We start from the raw sequence: 18757 nt of genomic DNA, 5'->3' as shown, positions 1-18757 counted from the left end.
GAAACGTAAAATAATCAACAGCATTTCGAAGACGCGCTCAACAAGTATCTGACGAGAGACTGAACTCAGAATTCAGATAATAACGTCTGAATATTCGTCAAAAAGGTCGATTTCGTAGCCGAGCTGGGCCAGATGTGTGGCATGTATGGGGAGACAACATTCGAAATTTGGTTGGAAACCCTCACGGCAAGAAGCACCAAGAAGACAGAGGGAATTAATAAAAAAAAACAAGATTTGCAGACTGTAGTAAAAGAAAAAAGAATTTCTGACCAGTTAAATAGCTGCCAACTATACTTACGCGTGGAAGCCCTGAACCATGTCACTTCTAGCCTACTTAACAGATTTTCTTGGTTTTCACGTGTTTAACCTAATTTATTTATCGTCACTGTCAATAGCTCAGACAAAACTGTATAGCGTCGAATGATGGGATGATAATGCCTAGTATTTTATAAACTGAGAAGAACTTGGAAGGAAGTTGTCGTAGCATAACATACGGTATTAGCCAGACCACGATGTTCGATTTAACGATATTGTGACAGTTAAAACCTTTGGTTATTTCCAAAGAAATCTATTGATTTTCTTGGAGGAAAAACCATGAAAACATCCGTCAGATTACAATTCCTATTCCAGGGCTCGAACTGGCGATTTCCCAAATGCAAGCAAGACACGTCACTGCTATGCCAACCAATGTTCGACTCATGATGCTTCAGGAGCCTTTACACGGAGATGACGCTTCGTGACCTTCAAAGATTCTGCGATAAATAGTTCGAATAAGTTAACATGGCTTAATGCGCGTGGCAGTGTGGTGCTCTACGAATCCTGGCATGCATAACCTATTAAATAATTTTATACACTCCCTTTCACAATTCTCCATCCACAGATCAAGGCTACTAGTTTGATTGGTACAGTAGAGATCTGTGCTATTTATATGCAAAGACTGTACATTTCTGTACACTGATGACGTCGAATGAAGTCGTCCTTGTGAACTGTTTACGTTCTTGTCACGTTTGCATTAGACCAATCTTCAGCTGAACTACGTACATTGGGTTGAAGAATTTGACTGTCATGCTCATCCTGTACTTTTGTTAGAAACAGAAGCTCGCTTGGCGAAACGAAGAAGAAAAAAATGATTCCACGACGAAAAGTTTTGGACCTCCTACAGGTTATTTCCAGTGCATCGTAAGTAAACAACAAAGTGAACAATAATTATTATAATTATGTGATTCACAGCTCGAAGCTGGGAATATGCTAAGTGGGAGTCTGTTTTGGAGACAAGATAATATAAGTAACATTTAGTGATGAAGTCTTAATTAAAGCTGTTAACTGGTATATTAAAGAGGACTTTCGTATACCATACAGAAACTAAAATCTTCTGATAGCCGCTGGAGTTGGACCTTGGTGCTACGATCGAAGAAGCAAGCGATAAAAGCGAATCAGAAACGTGGGAACTAACGATAAATATTAACGGGCGTAAAAAACAAATCTGATAGGCGGTTGAATGTGATTTTATATTTGTTGTACAATCTGCAGTGATGCACTCTATGGAACGAAAACAATTATAGATCTTATTTAATAAATTTCACAATGCTCCAAGAATTATAAATCTGGGTCAATCCGTTCTTCCAGACCACTTTACAGGACTTTATTCACGATGTATTTAAAATTAAAAAAATTATAACCAGGTTATTATGCTCGCGCGCGCACATTTTTTTAAATAGAAGTGTAGCGTAAGCACAGTGTAGCTACAATATGGACTGACTAAGGAAGACAATATTGTGAAATGTTGTACCACACTGTGGTACACCCAGTACTTTTTAACAGCATGTTAATATGGCCTTGACTTCTTAATAAGGAAATTGTCCACAGACAATTATTCATGGGTTATAAAAATATATATTATGTGCTGCAGCATTATGAAAACTTTCTAAATACAGAGTATTCCATAAAGTGGAAAACTAATTAAACCAGTTTTCATTGTATATAGGAACATGCAGAATTGAAGACCAACGTTTCATGTTTCGATAAAATAATTTCTTTAGGAAAGAATTAATGTAAATATCATGGAGCCAATTTGGCTTTTAGGGCACCTAGGGTTACACAAAACTTTCACAAGCTGTGTATTTTTGAGTCTACAAATGTAATTAGCAACATGCAATGAAGGGTGGTGAAGATTTATATTGTGACTGGTCTTCAGAAAATTACAATATGTATGGTGTATTTTAGGTGCAAATGCCCTGCACACGCTCATCCTGGCACCAGTTATGGCATGTCAGATATTCTCGACCATCGATCCCATGCAAGTTCTGTTCCTGATGCAAAACCTTCAAAAGAGTATGCATTTGAGGTAAGGAGGATAATATCATAATTTAAATAAGTGAAACCAGGACACTGGGAAAGGTCTGAAGGCAGATAAAAATGGGTGAAGTTAAGAATACAATGGTATGGACATAAGGCATTGACAGTGAATTGTAACTATAGAATCACTTGGGAAGTTATTAAAGTAAACAATTAAAATAAATGACTGAGGAGCAAGAATATGGTGACAATATCAAATGATTGATTATTTCTTAGGTTTTTGATCATTCTGTTTCAACTACAGAGATCATATAATGCTTAAATGGACATGATGAATATTATGAAGGATTTAAGAAGAGAGTGTCTTGGTTTCTTTCAAGGTACTGTACCAGCAGAGCATTTACCTGAAGAGACTGAAGAAAACCTGTCAGCATATTATGTGTGAAAGTAGTGCATAAGTAGCAAATGGTAATTAAAGCAAATTCCAAAGTTGCAAATTTAAGCTTATGTTTCATGTGTACAGATGGCATGTTCAACTATCCGGTATGGTCCAGGAGTAACGCGGGAAATTGGGATGGATCTTGTAAACATGAAAGCTAAGAATGTATGTGTGATGACAGATTCAAACATTGCCAAACTTCCTCCTCTTAAAACAGCTTTAGATTCTTTAACAAGAGAAGGAGTCAAATTTGAAGTATATGATAAAGTCCGAGTTGAACCAACAGAAGCAAGGTAAGTCTGTTAAATTCTTTGTATGTAGTACTTACCTAAGATTAAACAAGACTCCATGACATATGATGTCTGTGACACCATGAAAGGGAGTGAACATTCCCACTCCTCATGAGTTTGTCATGTATTTAAATCACCATGCTCATGGGTGTTTTTAGAGAGACAAATATATAATTTCAAAGAACTTTTATACAGTTGTTTTGTTGAGAGTTAAAAAGGTAACCCAGGACTTTAATTGCTCTCGTGAATGTTTCTTTTATTACAAAATTATAAAGAAGAGATTACCTGAAATGGCCTACAACTGGCTTGTACAGGACATTTCTCCATGACAGAGGATTAACATATGAATATTAGAGTAACTAGAAGTTCTAGTATTTTCTTTGAAATGATTCAGTCAATGTGAAATGGCTGCCAGGAATGTCAAATTAATAGTTATTCAGTTTAGTCCATTTCTGTGCATAATTTTCATTTATATTTTTGGCCTAAATTTATCAGATATAACCTCAATGTCCACAACCAACTACCATTTTTATAATTATTATGTAAAACTTTCCATATTTAATTTCACATATCTAGATTCTATAATTCATTTATTGCCACCATAAAACTAAAAGCTAAATATAGATTTCACATGCCCAACATGTTTTACATTCTAAAATTTACACACCCTACATGAATTGTCACTGATGTAACTATCATCTGAGAAGTTTGCATTGTCTCCACATTTGTATTATTGATAATAGGAAATTATAAAGGTGGGGCAGCCTCTAGTGGTATGATGCTCATATGAAGTTTTATGTTATTCTGCCATTTGGTTTGAAAGTTGTTAGTGGGATACAGACATTCAAAAATAATGATAACTGGTCTAGGCTGAATTTTGAATCAGGGGTCTCCCATATATGAAGCAAGAATGCAACCCTTTAGCTACGATGTTCAGATGTGTTTTCCCACTGTATGTCTTCATGGTGTGTAGCTTCAGTGCAAGGAAAACTTTACCCATTGCTTATCAAGAAGTTTCCAAAGAGTTTAAATGTTAAGTTTCCTCTGAGGTTAAAAATGACTTAATCCTGGTTGTTTTGATCTCAGACGGATAAAAATATGTAAATCATATGAATGAAAAAGGACAAACATGTATGAGAATGTGGACATATTTAACTCAAGAATAAGCTGTGTGTGTTGAAGTATGTCTCTGTACCTTTACATGTTAACAGTTTGCAGGAAGCTACTAAATTTGCAAAAGCTGGAAGCTATGATGCATTTGTCGCAGTAGGTGGCGGGTCTGTAATGGACACATGTAAGGCTGCCAACTTGTATTATTCTGATCCAGAAGCTGAGTTTCTTGATTATGTCAATCAGCCTATTGGAAAGGGAAAGCCTGTTACATGTACTCTAAAACCATTTATTGCAGGTGAGGAAAAATTACAGCATAGAACTTTATTACATTTTGAAATTAATCACAATTGGAATTAACAAATTTACTTCACAACTTCGTATCAAGAGCAGATCTGAGTCATTAATTTGTTTCAGTTCCAACAACTTCTGGGACTGGCAGTGAAACAACTGGTGTTAGCATTTTTGACTATGAACCTCTGAAAGCAAAAACTGGAATTGCAAACCGTGCCATTCGGCCCACTTTGGGTGTTGTAGATCCTCTACATACTTTGTCAATGCCAGAGAGGGTTTGCAGTTATAGTGGGTAAGAAATCTAATTGTACATTACATTCAGTCATTATTTACACTGCAACTGACTTTCTGTCTTGTGTAAACATATTTTATTTACATAACTAAGTAATTAGGTAAGATTCTGACAGTATAATCTGAAGGCTTGTGACTAGTAATAGCAAACCCGGCCAATGGACATGACTTACAGTTCTACCCAGTTATCATGTTTACAGTTTATTTCACTGAAGTAAATTCTGATATTATTTTCATATATACTTTTCAGTCTTCCAAATACTTACACTTTACATTTATATTCACCTTCTGAAATGTTTATCTATTTTATTAAGTGAGCATTTGTGCTATGTTAATATGAGATGATAAAGTTGCGTCATATTGTGATTATATGTTAATTAATTAATGTGTTAATATGTTAATTAAATCTGAAAGAATCATATTTTAAGAATGGTGTTGTATTGACTTTTTGGAATGCTGCTCTTTTGCTGTCAGTGGGGGTAAAGGATTGAAAATTTGTGCATCAAAACCCAGAAAAAGGTTTGAAAGAACAACAGAACATTTCTGATGCAGCTTGTTTACAGATAAGAAAATACTATAACCAAACAGCTTCATGGTTTATAGCTTTCAAAATTGCTACTTTCCAAGACATTTCCAAAAGTTTATATAATTTCTCATTTCTCATCTGATCTCCATAGTGAGTCCATTCCTTCTTATTTGACTACATTAAAAGTACTTGATAATCTGTATAAATCACAGAATTCCTCATTATGTTAATATCCTGTTCCACATTTCTCCTCTATTTCACATATTTTTGTGAGGACTCACTCACAATTTATGACATGATAATGGAAGCAGAAATTATCTTCTTGTCACCATGGATTATATAACTTAATGCCTCTACTTGGTCTTCTTCTTACTCTTTGCCCTTTGATTATAATTCCATGTTATCTTCAGTCTTTACTCATTTTGTCCACGTGCACTTTTTTTTTCTATATGTAGTAATTCTTCAACTATATTATTAACTTTAAGTTTATCATGTATTTCAGTATTTATTTTTTGGCCCAGTACAGATCTTAAAGTTCTCATTTCTGCTTCCAGTTTATGACATTAAATTATGATGGTGAAAATTATTTGGTTACCAGAATATGTTTGATGAAACTGTATACGATGGAACAAAAAATCATGTGCACATCTATGAATACAGCATTGTGTTACTTCTCTAGGTTTGATGTTCTTTGTCATGCACTCGAGTCCTATACGGCCATTCCATTCACAGAGCGTTCTCCATGCCCTTCAAATCCCATTCTGCGTCCAGCATACCAAGGACAAAATCCCATTTCTGATGTCTGGGCCCGATATGCACTTCAAATTATGAGAAAATATTTTGAAAGGTATGTGTGTGTCTTTTTCATTAACATTTCTCCATTACATATGGTGCTATAAGTAAGGAATAATTAGGATTGTTAACACTTTATTATGATTATCTGTCAGTAAACATAATGGAAGGAAGATATATGTAGTGTTTTGAAAACTCAAATCAAAACAATTTCATGGTACAAGCGCTTTCTGGAACATGAACTTTTCTTGATTTTATGGACTCCAAAGATTTTTTACCACACAGAAGGTTATTTAATAATACTTCTGTTTAATAATCAAGAGCCCTGTTCTAATAGTACCAAACATTTTCAGAGCTGTCTATCGACCAGATGATGTTGAAGCTCGATCTAGCATGCATCTGGCATCCACAATGGCTGGAGTTGGATTTGGTAATGCAGGAGTACACCTTTGTCATGGCATGTCTTACCCCATCTCAGGCAATGTCCGGTCATTTCAGCCTAAAGGATACAAGTAAGATTTTTATTTAATGAAATAAATATTACTACCTACATTGAAGCGTCCTCCTTTATAAGTTGACAGTAAGTTCGGCTAGTCAAGAAATTCCCCACCTTTTTTTTTTTGGAACCCAGATGTTCATTAGGAGCCAGGATAGCTCAAGACAGTATGGTGACTGGCTATGGGCTGGATGGCCGGGGTTTGATCCCTGACGGGCCAGAGAATTTTTCCTCTAGCCGCTGCATCCAGACTGGCTCTGGGGCCTACCCAGCCTCCTATCCGATGGGTACCATGGTCCTTTCCTGGGGATAAAGTGCGGCCAGGGCGTGATGCTGACCACTCGCCCCCATCTAGGGCCGAGGTCAAGGAGAAGAAGCTATACATCTTCTCCCCCCAAGCAACCTACATGGCGTGTAGCAGGACAGCTTTAATTTTTTTTACAAATGTTCATTACCATATTCAAAAAGCCTTAACATGTGATCCTATTCTGAGCAAGCTGAATTCAGTTCACATTGTCACCGTTAATCTGTTATCATTCTTAATGTTATCCTCCCAGCTACACCTGGGTATCCCAAGAGATGTTTCTTTAGGTTTTTTGACTGAAACGTTACATGCAGTTGGCATTTCCCTCATGCATGATACAAGTCCTGCACATCTGATCTGCCTTCACATGGTCACCCTATTAGTATATGGTGAAGAGCGAAATTTATGGAGTGATAGTTACGCAGCTGGTCTACAAATTCCACGCCTTTTATGGTACCAAAAGGCTGATTGCCATGTTCATAAGAGTTGAATCTAATTCACATGCTCATACCATTTTTCTATGATCTGTGTTATGTTGTCTTTCCATGTATGCCTAGGCTTTCCAAGTGGTCTCTGCTCTTCAGATTTTATAACCAAAATTTATTTCTCCATGTTGGCATCATTGTTTTGACATCATTACACACTTTTTCAAATACATTTTGTTCCTTAAGATATAAAATTTGGACAAAGACTGATAGATCCCAAGAGTTGTGTGGCCATTTTTATCCTATTGAACATTGCAGTGATGACCACCCAATCATACCTCATGGCTTGTCAGTGGTAATGAGTTCTCCGGCCGTGTTTTCTTTCACTGGTCCGGCCTGCCCCGAGCGCCACCTGGAAGCAGCAGAGCTCCTGGGCAAAGATGTCAGCAATGCTAAGAAGGCAGATGCAGGTATTGGGATGTATTTTCTGTAATCTGTTCCTTTCTCTAAAGTTCCACACTACATGACTTATGCAATAAAAATATGAAATATGCTAAGTGTTTGGACCTTACACCTATTATTTTACATAATTTTTGAAATTATTTCTACATATACATATGTTTATGATATAAAAATTATTCTTTTGGACTAGGTCCATTGTCTAAATTATAAAATAACAAAACTATGATGTTTCAGAAGCTTGATTTTGCTTCAATCTGAAGGTAAAAAAGGAGGGAAGAGGACAGAAAAGCATCTGTTGGGCTTCCTGGTTGAGCTAACCTCAAACCTGGGTCTGGTCTGAAGACAGAAGCAGAATCCAGCTACTGGAAAATTGTTTTATTACTTTATAATTTATATGATGGATAAATTCCTAAGAACAATTTTACATATTACAAAGCACAATCATCAGAAACCTTCAAATTTCAAAAAAGTATGACTAGCCCATGATTCTTCCAAATGTACGTCAGGTGGGTGGAGAAACAATTTGATTGGATAGGAAGTAGAAATGGATTTGATACACACAAGTAGGTAGGTTAGCTCAGATATGATATAGATAAGTAGATGGATATACGTATTAATTAATACATTGGTTATTTTTCATTGCCATTTCAACTTCTGAGGTTACACAATCAAATAAGATGAGAAAATCATCAGTAATAGAGTGGATAGATATTTTGAAGAGGGTGATCATGCCCGTTTTCAGCTTGCTTGGTGCCAGATAAGGTTAGGCAGATTACATAGACAAAATATTGTTTGTTCCCATGTATATCAAAACAAATACTGTCTTACCTCGCAGGTCTGATTCTGGCAGACACAGTACGTGGCTACATGAATATCATGAAGGTTGAGAATGGCCTCAGTGCTCTGGGATACACCAAAGATGATATTCCGAACCTCGTGAGGGGAACTTTACCACAGGTAAGATTGATATGTCTGATTTTTTTCATCGTCTATGGTCAGCTTGACCATCGTGACCCCTTTTGGGGTTTTCTTGCCTAAGTACCACGGTGGTTTCGCCTTGCCTTCCATGGCCAGTCTTTACCCACCAGACTGGAAGAGGAGACGCGGACAAACATCCACGCCTTGAGTGGGACTCGAAACCACGGTTGCAGAGGCCAGGCACACGAGGACCATGCCTCAGACCGCGTGGCCACTGCACCGGCATCAGGTATTAATATTCCATTTGTTATTCCTGTTCAGAGCATTAAATAAATGAAATCAAAATTTTGTGAGGATATCTTGTACAGGTCACTTCCAGAGATACAAGTAATGTTAGAAAACACACTGTAGTGATCAAGGAGATTCAGGGAGCATCCTGCCACACAGATATGAATGTGAATTCTGTTATATATGGAACTTACAACATGAATGTAATATATTCACCCTGAAAATGGCATCTTCCATGTTTGTTGAAAAATTGGATAACTTTCAACATTTATTGCAGTTCATCCTCAAAAGCTGAAGTTTCACATTAATGTTAAAACCATTTATATCGTCTCACAGAAATTTCTCTGACCCACATATAATATTCTGAATTCAGTTCTGAGGCAGCAATATGAATTTTTAAGTATTCACATGTCTGCTTGAATTGCTAAATAGTGCACATATTAACATCGTTTTGTGGAAGTGACAGAATTTATGATGAAATTAATGCTGAATAAACTGGCATTTCACATAATTTTTTCTGTAATTTTTAAATAGTCACATAGTGTTTCTGAAAGTGCAATTTGAAGGAAATCATAAACATTTTCAGTGCCAGTCTTCAAATATAAAGAAAAGAAAATGAAAGATAAACACATTTAAGGTAAAATGGTTACCATGTCAACCAGTATTTAACTTATTGGTGATTAAGGTCATACTTGTGTATTCATGCATGGACAGAGACTTTCTTCACTGGGTGTTATCACTTCAGAGGGGTGGGTCTGACCATAATAAAAATTTTCCACCCTACATGAAAATGTATGCCTGCATTACCAGTGCACAGTTGCACACAGCGGTCAAAAATTAAATTGATGTCATAATTTTGGATTCACAAGCAAAGTTTTCATTGCCATGAAAACCTCAAGTCTTTTATAATCAATTTATATATTGCTGGTACTTAGGAAATTAATTTGACTGACATCACCTGATTTAAGCAATATAAGTACTTAATATTTATGTTTAACGATGTTATTATTAATTTTATATATTTATTACAGCACCGTATCACAAAGCTGGCCCCGAGAGAGCAGTCTGAAGAGGATCTTTCAAATCTGTTTGAGAAATCTCTCACTGTTTTCTAAAGGTATTTTTGTTACCAACATATCTTATTACCTCGTGTTACGCATTACTAGCATCCTCAGGCAGCCGTTTTGTTTTACTTCTATGAAAATACAAAAATTATGAATTCATTATCAGGTGTGGGATTTTGAAGGATCTTATTTCTTTTCATCATCATCATCATCATTCCTTATGTCCTTCTGGTGTATGTGTAAAGTTTAATGGTGGCCCCATTACAGTTTTTTCCCATAAAATGGTATATGAAAAATATGTATAATTCACTATTTTATAAGAAAAGGCAGAATAGCTCCTTGGTCTAGTATTTAACTATCTGCTGTACCTGTACCCTCGTATTAAGAGGGGAAAGCTATCCCTAGTGCTTAATTCAGATCCATGTTCAGGTTCATGGATGTATAGATCCACACAATCTTAAATATGGCTTTGGCACTAGATGTAGCTACTTTAACCCCAAGACAAGAAATTTTACAGGATCCTGTTAATAGAAATATTATAATTTGTGATACTGGGAGTGAATTAGATAGTGATGAAGATGAAAAGAATGTTGTGACGTAGATATTGCAAGTGACGCAGAAGACAAGTTAGTGAGCAATTTGCTATTGAAATTACTGCAATTAGAGTGACTGGAGGTAGGAAAAACTTGACAAATGATGTCACAAATTTTTTACTGACTGGCCATTTAAATAATATTTAAATATTGAAGCGTTAATGTGGATGATAATCCAAGAAGTCTTCATTATATTTAATCACCATGAAAATTTTACAGAGTATACTACTGTTGTTGTCATTTTGTGATCATGAGTTAATACAAATCACTACAAAGGAAGAGTTTCTGACAGCAATCTTTTTTTAAAAGAGAGAGAGAGAAAAGAAGAATAAAGAGAAAAATGTTTATAATTGTACCACTGACCAAATATCAGCCACTTTATGAAAAGATGCTTCAGATGGGGATGTAATAACATAATCATTTGGAAGACAAATTTAAAGGTGTTAACACCAGCAATACTGAAACCCACCAATGAACATGGTCTTAAGCCACTTCCATTCTCACAGCCTTTTTCCCTAATTTCCATTTTCTAAATGGTCACATTCTATATGTATTTCTTCTCTCCATCCTTGCTCACTCCATAACCGCCTAGATTTAAATACACTATCAGTATTACATTTTTGCAACAAAATATTTTTCTTATAATTTTCAAAATCAAATATCACCACAAATTTTGGAACACATACACCATCAGAACAAAAGATTCTGCAAGGTTATTTTGAAAAAGAATGTTTATCCATAATAGCAATTATTTTTTATGTACCATAGTTGTTTCAGACACTCATATATACAGCTACAGACAAAATATTCACAGAAAAATCAGTTTACTTCTTGGAGTATCATAATACTGTATTGAATGCACAGCAGATGGGTTATATTACAATTAATTATATCTTGGTATTATAATGGAAGAATCCTTTTCATTTAGTTTAAAATTATTGGATTTGTTTAAAACTGAAATATGCAAATCCAAGCACTCAGTTATCTTTTTGCTTTATGGTATGTGCATGCACAAAGGATAGAGCTGAAACTAGTAGCATTTATTCTTACTCCATATTGTTTTTAACACATCAAGCTTTTGTGCCTATTTCTACAGTATGTTTTTTCAATGGCAATACTTAATGTTGCGTTTGTTTGCGTCTATAAAATATCAAAATTATCATCACTCTATATTTGTAATAATAGACTGAACATAAAAGAACTTATACTAGAATTCTATATTCTATACAGCACATCTTTTTCTATATACAATATTTTTATATGGTAAAATATTGTTACTTTGTGTGAGAGCTATTTTTATATATTATGTACATTTATGTCATACTAAAAAATGTAATATGATACAATTCATTTACAATAAAGATTGAGAATATTTTCTGCCAGCAATAGGCATAATTTCTTTGGTTATTTTTTAAGTAATGTGGCTTTCTCTATATTCTTACCAACTAATTAGAAATGGTATGAAGAATCCTTCATTTCATTACTTTCACACATATGATACAACCATTAGTACTTAAATAACCCTTCATGAAAGTGGCAAACAAAATTACAAGTTTAGAAGAAAGGTCAAAATTATTTTCTTTCCATGGTTTATGTCAGAAGATCTAATCAAATCTAAAAATTCTTTTGGATTAATTTCAATAAGCAGTACCCTTTGTCTGATACAGATACAACTGACTGTTTAATGAACACATTCCATATCAGAGTCAAAAGGAACACAACACTTTGTTTGCAACCTCTAATAAATTTAGACAACTCCTTTAACATGACTGCTTACATTATTTGTGATATACTAGTCTATATGTAAAGAAGGTACACAATGTAATACCTAAATTAAATAGATATTAAGTCAAATAGGACACATTAAACATTACATTACAAGCAATACACAAATCTCACATTAAAAGAACTATTTTCAGTAATAAGTGCTGGGAAAAATTTACAGACATTCATTTCATAAATGAATGAGAGTTAAAGTTCTGTGCAATTTAGAACCTTAATTGTATGTCACAATGAGCTGAAAAGGCAGAACTAATTTATGCATATTTTGTTGGCATTTAATATTCTATTCCACTAGCCCTTCTAATACTCCGTGTTATACAGTCTTTCTTGAGAGTTAATTATTGCTCAATTTCATTTAATTCATGATGTAACCCACTTTTTCTTCTCATGAAAGCACAATCTGGTAATTGCATAAATTATAGTGAAACCTATACTGTAAACCACTCTCTAAGTGCCTAAGATCTTAATTTCATTTAAGAGACTGTAATTTAATTGATATCACCATACAAAACCCATTTTATTTTTAGAGCATCCACCTGGGTGACCATAGAGGACATGTCAGTCATGTTACAGCTGGCAGCCAAATTTAAATGCTGTTGTCATTATAATGTAATGTACCTTGCTATGTAACTTAATATCATCACATTAAATTTTTGTATGACTCAAAATTTATAAAGCTACATTGTGCTCACTCTGTTCAATCCTGACAACTGAAACATAATTACCATTCACAAAACATAGTAAATCACAAAGATATGCAAAGTCACACTAAAGGAGTTTATTTTTCATTGTAGAGTATGTATTGCATCTTGTCGCAGTGTAAAGTTTTTATGGATTAGAGTTACTCCCTGCTTCTTTTGGGGTTTAAGTGACAAAAAATAGTGTTAGATGGTTTATGCAGTAACATAAATCATTACCACTAAGAATGGCGTAAACTTGGCTGTGATCTTGTACGATAATCCCTATGTGAGATCAGATCACAACTAATGTTGTTGACTGTGGTCTTCTAGGTTGTGCAGTCTTGTATGTGGTTACCAACATTCTCTGAAACACTGGTAACCACCGAAGACAATCAATATCATCACATGTGCTTCACCTCAAATTTCAGTAATTAATGTTGCTAACAGAAGCTCGTAGAACTGTCTGTTACAGCCCAGTACAAAAACTTTGACACTACATTCAGGTCACTCTTACCCTGAAGGAGGTGGCAGGAGGTTCCTCCACAATGTCAGTAATTGTTATTATTTTGCTGTAGTGTAATACCCTGAAGACTCATACAATGTAAAATTCACTTTTGTTTCTACCTTACTATAGTAAAAAAATTATTTTACTGTGCTGAGTACAATCATATTTCTTACAGCAGCGCCGCTAACATTATGAGAGTAAACTACGCACACACTGCATTATCAAATAAATGTCTATCTTTGCAAAGTATTATGGCCACTGATACAAATAAAATTACAGCACAATGGTATACACAAAAAATATAAACACTAAATAATGTGACCACGTTTAACAAATAAAGGAATTAAAGAAAAATAAGAATTCAATGTGTTTCTATTTAACCCTCTAAAGCAAACTGATAACTATATGTACCACATGTATTCTGCTGTTTATTTCTGGGTCAAAGAGTCATTATTTCCTTTAATAATATTAATCAATTTGTCTTTCTAATGGAGAAGTGATTTTCTTTGCAGTAGGAACTGAATCTTTAATGTTACTTAGATAATCTTTGGCTTCAAAGGGTTAAATAATAATGTATGCACATTTTTATAATATCTAAAATTAACAAGGAACTAAAATATTCACTTTGTGGCATATATAAACCAGAACTTTTATAATGAAGAAAAATTAATATGCACCAGAGAGCTGTGTAAGTTAAATTTCAGTTTCTAGCTATTTATAACAAGACAAAGAAAGACTGTCTAATTCATAGATCTGAGCTACATCACAGTCTGTACACAGATTTATATTTTAACTATATTAATCTACACTGTGGAACACCAGGACGCAAATCTGTTTTTGAAATCTGTAAACATACAATTTTTGCTTATGAAACTATTCCACAATTACAAATAAATGATGTCCATTCGTACCCTTTTAATAATTTATTAATGATAATCACCATTCACTTTTTTCTTAACTTGTCTAATCTGAATAATGATTCCATGTAATGTCCACTTTGAAAACTGCAGGGCAAATTTAAATTCTGAACCTGCACTTCATATATGAATTCTTTTGTAATCATGTTGGTGATGTTATATAGTTCATACCGAGTATGAGCATAATATAACTTCAGAAACTCTTAACTTCAAGTGTCAGGGAACCTGAATGGACACCAGATACTTCTAATTATGGTTAAGAGGACTTTCAGGTGACTTTGGATAGGAGGAAACCAATTATCACATCTCTTTGTTAACACTTGATTGTACTAACATTAATAATGTGACTGGTTAATGTTAAAAAACAAAGCAAATGAAATCATGACCTAAATATGCAGGAAACTCTGGATGAAGGGCCTTAAAACACATTAAAAAGATTACAATTTTAATGATCCAAACAACAAATTAACCGTCACGCTGAATGTAATGCTAGTGAAGAACTGAGGTAGTAATGGGCCGATAAATGACTTTTGCCATTGCATTCATGTGACCCAAGGTCATTTGCATCTGGGTCATTCTTGCACCTGTGTGATCCATGTCATTACTGGGCAACAACTGGAACCCTTAGACTACACTGGAGTCTGACCCCATTGTTGTAAAAAAAAATGTGACAGACAGACATGGATGTTCTTTGCTCATGCTAAAGTGTGATGAGCATTGAAGAAAGTTAAGAAGGTTAACAGTTAGTTATTCAATTTTCCTGGGATAAAGATTTTATTCTTTGCCACCATTTCCAAGTCAGTATTCATGTACATGACAACTGTGAGACATTTAAGAAACAGACAAGACAGCAAAATAAGGGACTCTTTACAACCCCCTGAACATACTTGTTTCACCCCCAAAACCAGTTTTTCTGCCTAGCATCAAGGCAATTCACTTTTGAAGAAATACCTTTTCATACAAACACGATTACAATGTTTGATATTTAGTCACAATTTATCTTCCAGTGACTTATTTCACACCGCCTGTTCCTCTGGATAAAAGCTTTGACCTTGACAGTGCAGCCAGATGTTGGAAGGGGGAGGGGATATAAGGCTTAAACTCTACAAAATTTCTCTCCCCCCTCTCCCATCTAAAGTTTCACTGTTACAACTGACACTCCATAAATACTTTGCTGCCCTTTCATCTGCATGGCAAATAGGCAAAATCGGACTTTCTTTACTACTTCTTATTTACATTTGTGGTTCACATAATTTATCGCTCTAGCACCATTATAAATGGTTTTGCCCTTCTTTTGATTGCTCACCATTTGTAATGTGTACAGTTTGTGCCACAAACAAATAGAAAATAACCAAAAAGGAATTAAATTAACTTGCATATAGAATTTGACCGAACTGCAGCTTAATGTTTTCTCAACTATAATACGTCAATTTCTAGTAAAGATCCATACTGCCAAGGTCAGATATTCTCTCCTGAGTAATGAGCAGTATCTACAACCACTTCAACCAAAGGTTTGGTACTTAGATGTTATTTTATTTTATGGTATATTTTCAAAAACCATCCCTACCATAGCCAACATGTTTTCCACATGAAAATTCAGACTCAAAATTTTCCATTTACTGTACATTACATGCCCATATATAAATTGCTTATTAAACTAATGGTTTCAGAATAAAACTGTCATGTGAACAAAAACATTCTGTAATATCACTTACAATTTCTTGAAGAAACCTGCTTAAATGGAATTTAGTTAAAAAGTAACAATCAAAGCAGCCGAGTGTTTTCTACCATTGAGGAGATATCCAGTCCGAACCCTTGGCTATATTAACTGACATTTCTTAGGTTTTCTTGAATTTTTGCTCTTTATGGAGAAACATGACTGTGGCAAGTGAAGATAGCAGGCACTGCCCCAATTTGTACATTTTTTATTTGTATTATGAATAAAATTTAAACTCTGGCTAGAATATGTTGAAAAAATGTATTCTGAACACTTGCTGTGGTACGCCAACTTTTATGAGCCAATTGGAACACATGACATGGGCTGACCAAAGAACAGGTGTAAGCAACAATTCCAATAAGTTCAGAATGCGATTTTCTGTCTAATCCTTATTATGGAAGTAGTAGTATTATAAACATGTTATGACACACTTTACGTAAAATATGGAGTGGAACCCTTTTGACTTCCTCATACCCAGCTGTTAAGCAGAGTAAATGGAGATTGTAAAGATACGTAATGGCAGACACAAAAAACTGCATTTCTATAAAAATAATGATTCTGGTACGATGGAGGATTACAGTATATTATGACTGTCTTTTCCAACCTTAGGTCACAACACCCATGAAAGTTAGTCACAGGATTTTTAAGTAAATCCAAAATAATGATTGCTTTAAATAGTTTCAGAAATTACCACTGCTAAATATTATGTTTTGAAGATTGTTTAATCAAATCAATAATTTATTTACTCTTACAGATTGGTAATAATGAATAAATATTTGAAATATAAAACAGCTCCTTAACAAATGCATGGCTCAGTTTCTGTCAGCAGTTACTTGCATTCAGATTTTGACAAAGATGTGGCAGCCAAACCAGCTGCAAAGATGTGCACCAATGGCAAAATTCAAAGACACATGTATATGTATCTGGTTTAAAGTTTTGTTTTGGTTCAGAATGTAAGCCAAAACAACAATGTGCACTTGCGCATTTTGTTCATAGGTGCTGACTAACACTAGTCGAAGCCATCAAAGTTGAACACTAGAAAAATACAGCACAGTGAAACTGTGATAAACCATATCAAATTTCTCTCATGTAAACATGAGCTAATGAAACAGCAACAGTGTCATTTGACAAAATACAACAAAATCTTTCTGAGGTAGCTTTATGTATAGTGAAAGCTAAGAAACCTAGCACTATTACACCTTAGAACTTTACCAGATATGGCACACATGGCAAAAACAGCTTTAGCAGAGAATACAGTAACATGCATGCCATTCTTCAGTCATCAAATTTCTGCTTTCAGATGATGTGAATGAACAGTTAATCAGTATGCTGATAAATAGTAAGAAGTTAGCAATAAGGTTAGTCAAATCAATTGATGCTGCAAATTGCGCAGTATTTGTGGTTTATGTTGGTTTCACTAAATCTGACAATATGGTTATTGAATGAGAGAGTCCTTACTGAGTGAAGGGCTGCCTACTTGAACCACAAGAGAACAAATTTTCTGAGTGTTGGGCAAGTTTCTAACAAAGTGGTTTGGATTGGTTTAAATGTGTTGGTGTCAACACAGAAGAAGCAGCAGAACTGATGACTAGTCTAAATTCAGGGTTGGCACAGTAAGTAAAAAAATTCTGTTCCCAATGCTGTATCTTAATGCTAATTCACCCAACATGAAGACTTACCAATTCAGTGTAAATTATCATCATCATCATCATCATAGCCAGTTCACTCAATGGACGCCTGGTGATTATGGATCTGGCAATGAATAATAATTATTGGTGTTTTTCCATGTTTAACAGAATTTCACTTGAGAATAAAGCAGATGAGAATAAAACTAACATTAAGAAAGGAATTTTCAGCCATTTTGATTCACTAAATGGAACATACATTTACTACTTTATATGTCAAAGAAACTGAGAAGTTGCGGTAGGGGCAAAATACATTTTTGGCTGATATCACAAAGTTCTCTTTGTGTGTACAAAACACTCACTGAATATTCATGTAATAGAATCATCAAAGGTTATGTTTGGAAGTAAAGTTAACAAAATTTTGGCTTCTTGTTACCACTGAATATCCTGAATTTGCTACTGAAGCAATACCTGTCCTGCTGCCATTTTATACTACATAGAAACAGACTGTCTCCAGCAGTCACTAGGAGGACAAAACACAGAGGCAGGCTATGTACTAATATTATATGGCAAAGTTCATGCTCAGCCATCATACCGATACTTGTTAAAATAAGCTTGTGACTAAAACAACTCAAAATATTCTTAATTCACTATATCCAACACTGCCTGTCTAAATGTGTTATTAAAATAAATTTCTATACCTGATAAAATATCCCACAATCAGATGGTTGGTGTGTTTGCTTCCACACAAAGAAAACTGAATAATTCTGTAAGTACTGTAGGTACATTAATAAATTTCATATTAATAGATATGTTCAATAACTTTTTGCCTGTATGCCTCTAATAATGGAAATTTAAAATGTACATAAGAATGACTACTGATAAACAAAGGTTCAAAATTCATGCAACAGTAAATTGACAGGTCATCACACCAAGCAAATATG

At 34.6% G+C, this 18757-nt stretch overlaps 2 protein-coding genes across 3 annotated transcripts in view; one reads left to right on the top strand and one right to left on the bottom strand.

The window, feature by feature from the left end:
• The first annotated feature begins 928 nt into the window (after positions 1–928).
• T3dh (Type III alcohol dehydrogenase) lies at positions 929–11982 on the top strand. Of its 2 annotated transcripts, none has more exons than XM_022075560.2 (10): positions 929–1179; positions 2224–2344; positions 2819–3027; positions 4236–4432; positions 4552–4720; positions 5925–6092; positions 6391–6549; positions 7581–7732; positions 8560–8681; positions 9962–11982. In XM_022075560.2, the coding sequence occupies exons 1-10, from the start codon at positions 1127–1129 to the stop codon at positions 10043–10045; spliced, it is 1434 nt and encodes a 477-aa protein (XP_021931252.1). In that variant the 5' UTR covers positions 929–1126; the 3' UTR covers positions 10046–11982. The 2 variants fall into 2 exon arrangements, with proteins under 2 accessions (XP_021931252.1, XP_021931253.1); XM_022075561.2 differs by lacking the exon at positions 929–1179 and adding an exon at positions 1664–1682.
• Positions 11319–18757, bottom strand: part of Asap (ArfGAP domain of ASAP) — a 180350-nt gene continuing 172911 nt past the window's right edge. Inside the window, exon 18 of the mRNA XM_022075556.2 lies at positions 11319–17940. Within this exon, the coding sequence (XP_021931248.1) occupies positions 17911–17940 (30 nt within the window). The 3' untranslated portion in view covers positions 11319–17910. The remainder of the gene's footprint in view (positions 17941–18757) is intronic.

The sequence above is a fragment of the Zootermopsis nevadensis genome, unplaced genomic scaffold (genome assembly GCF_977971745.1).
Source record: "Zootermopsis nevadensis isolate Lab colony 2312 unplaced genomic scaffold, Znev_1.0 Znev_ptg000020l, whole genome shotgun sequence".
Taxonomy (NCBI): Eukaryota; Metazoa; Arthropoda; class Insecta; order Blattodea; family Termopsidae; genus Zootermopsis; species Zootermopsis nevadensis.
Note: the sequence above shows the minus strand (reverse complement) of the source record. Positions and strands in the feature narration are given on the sequence as shown.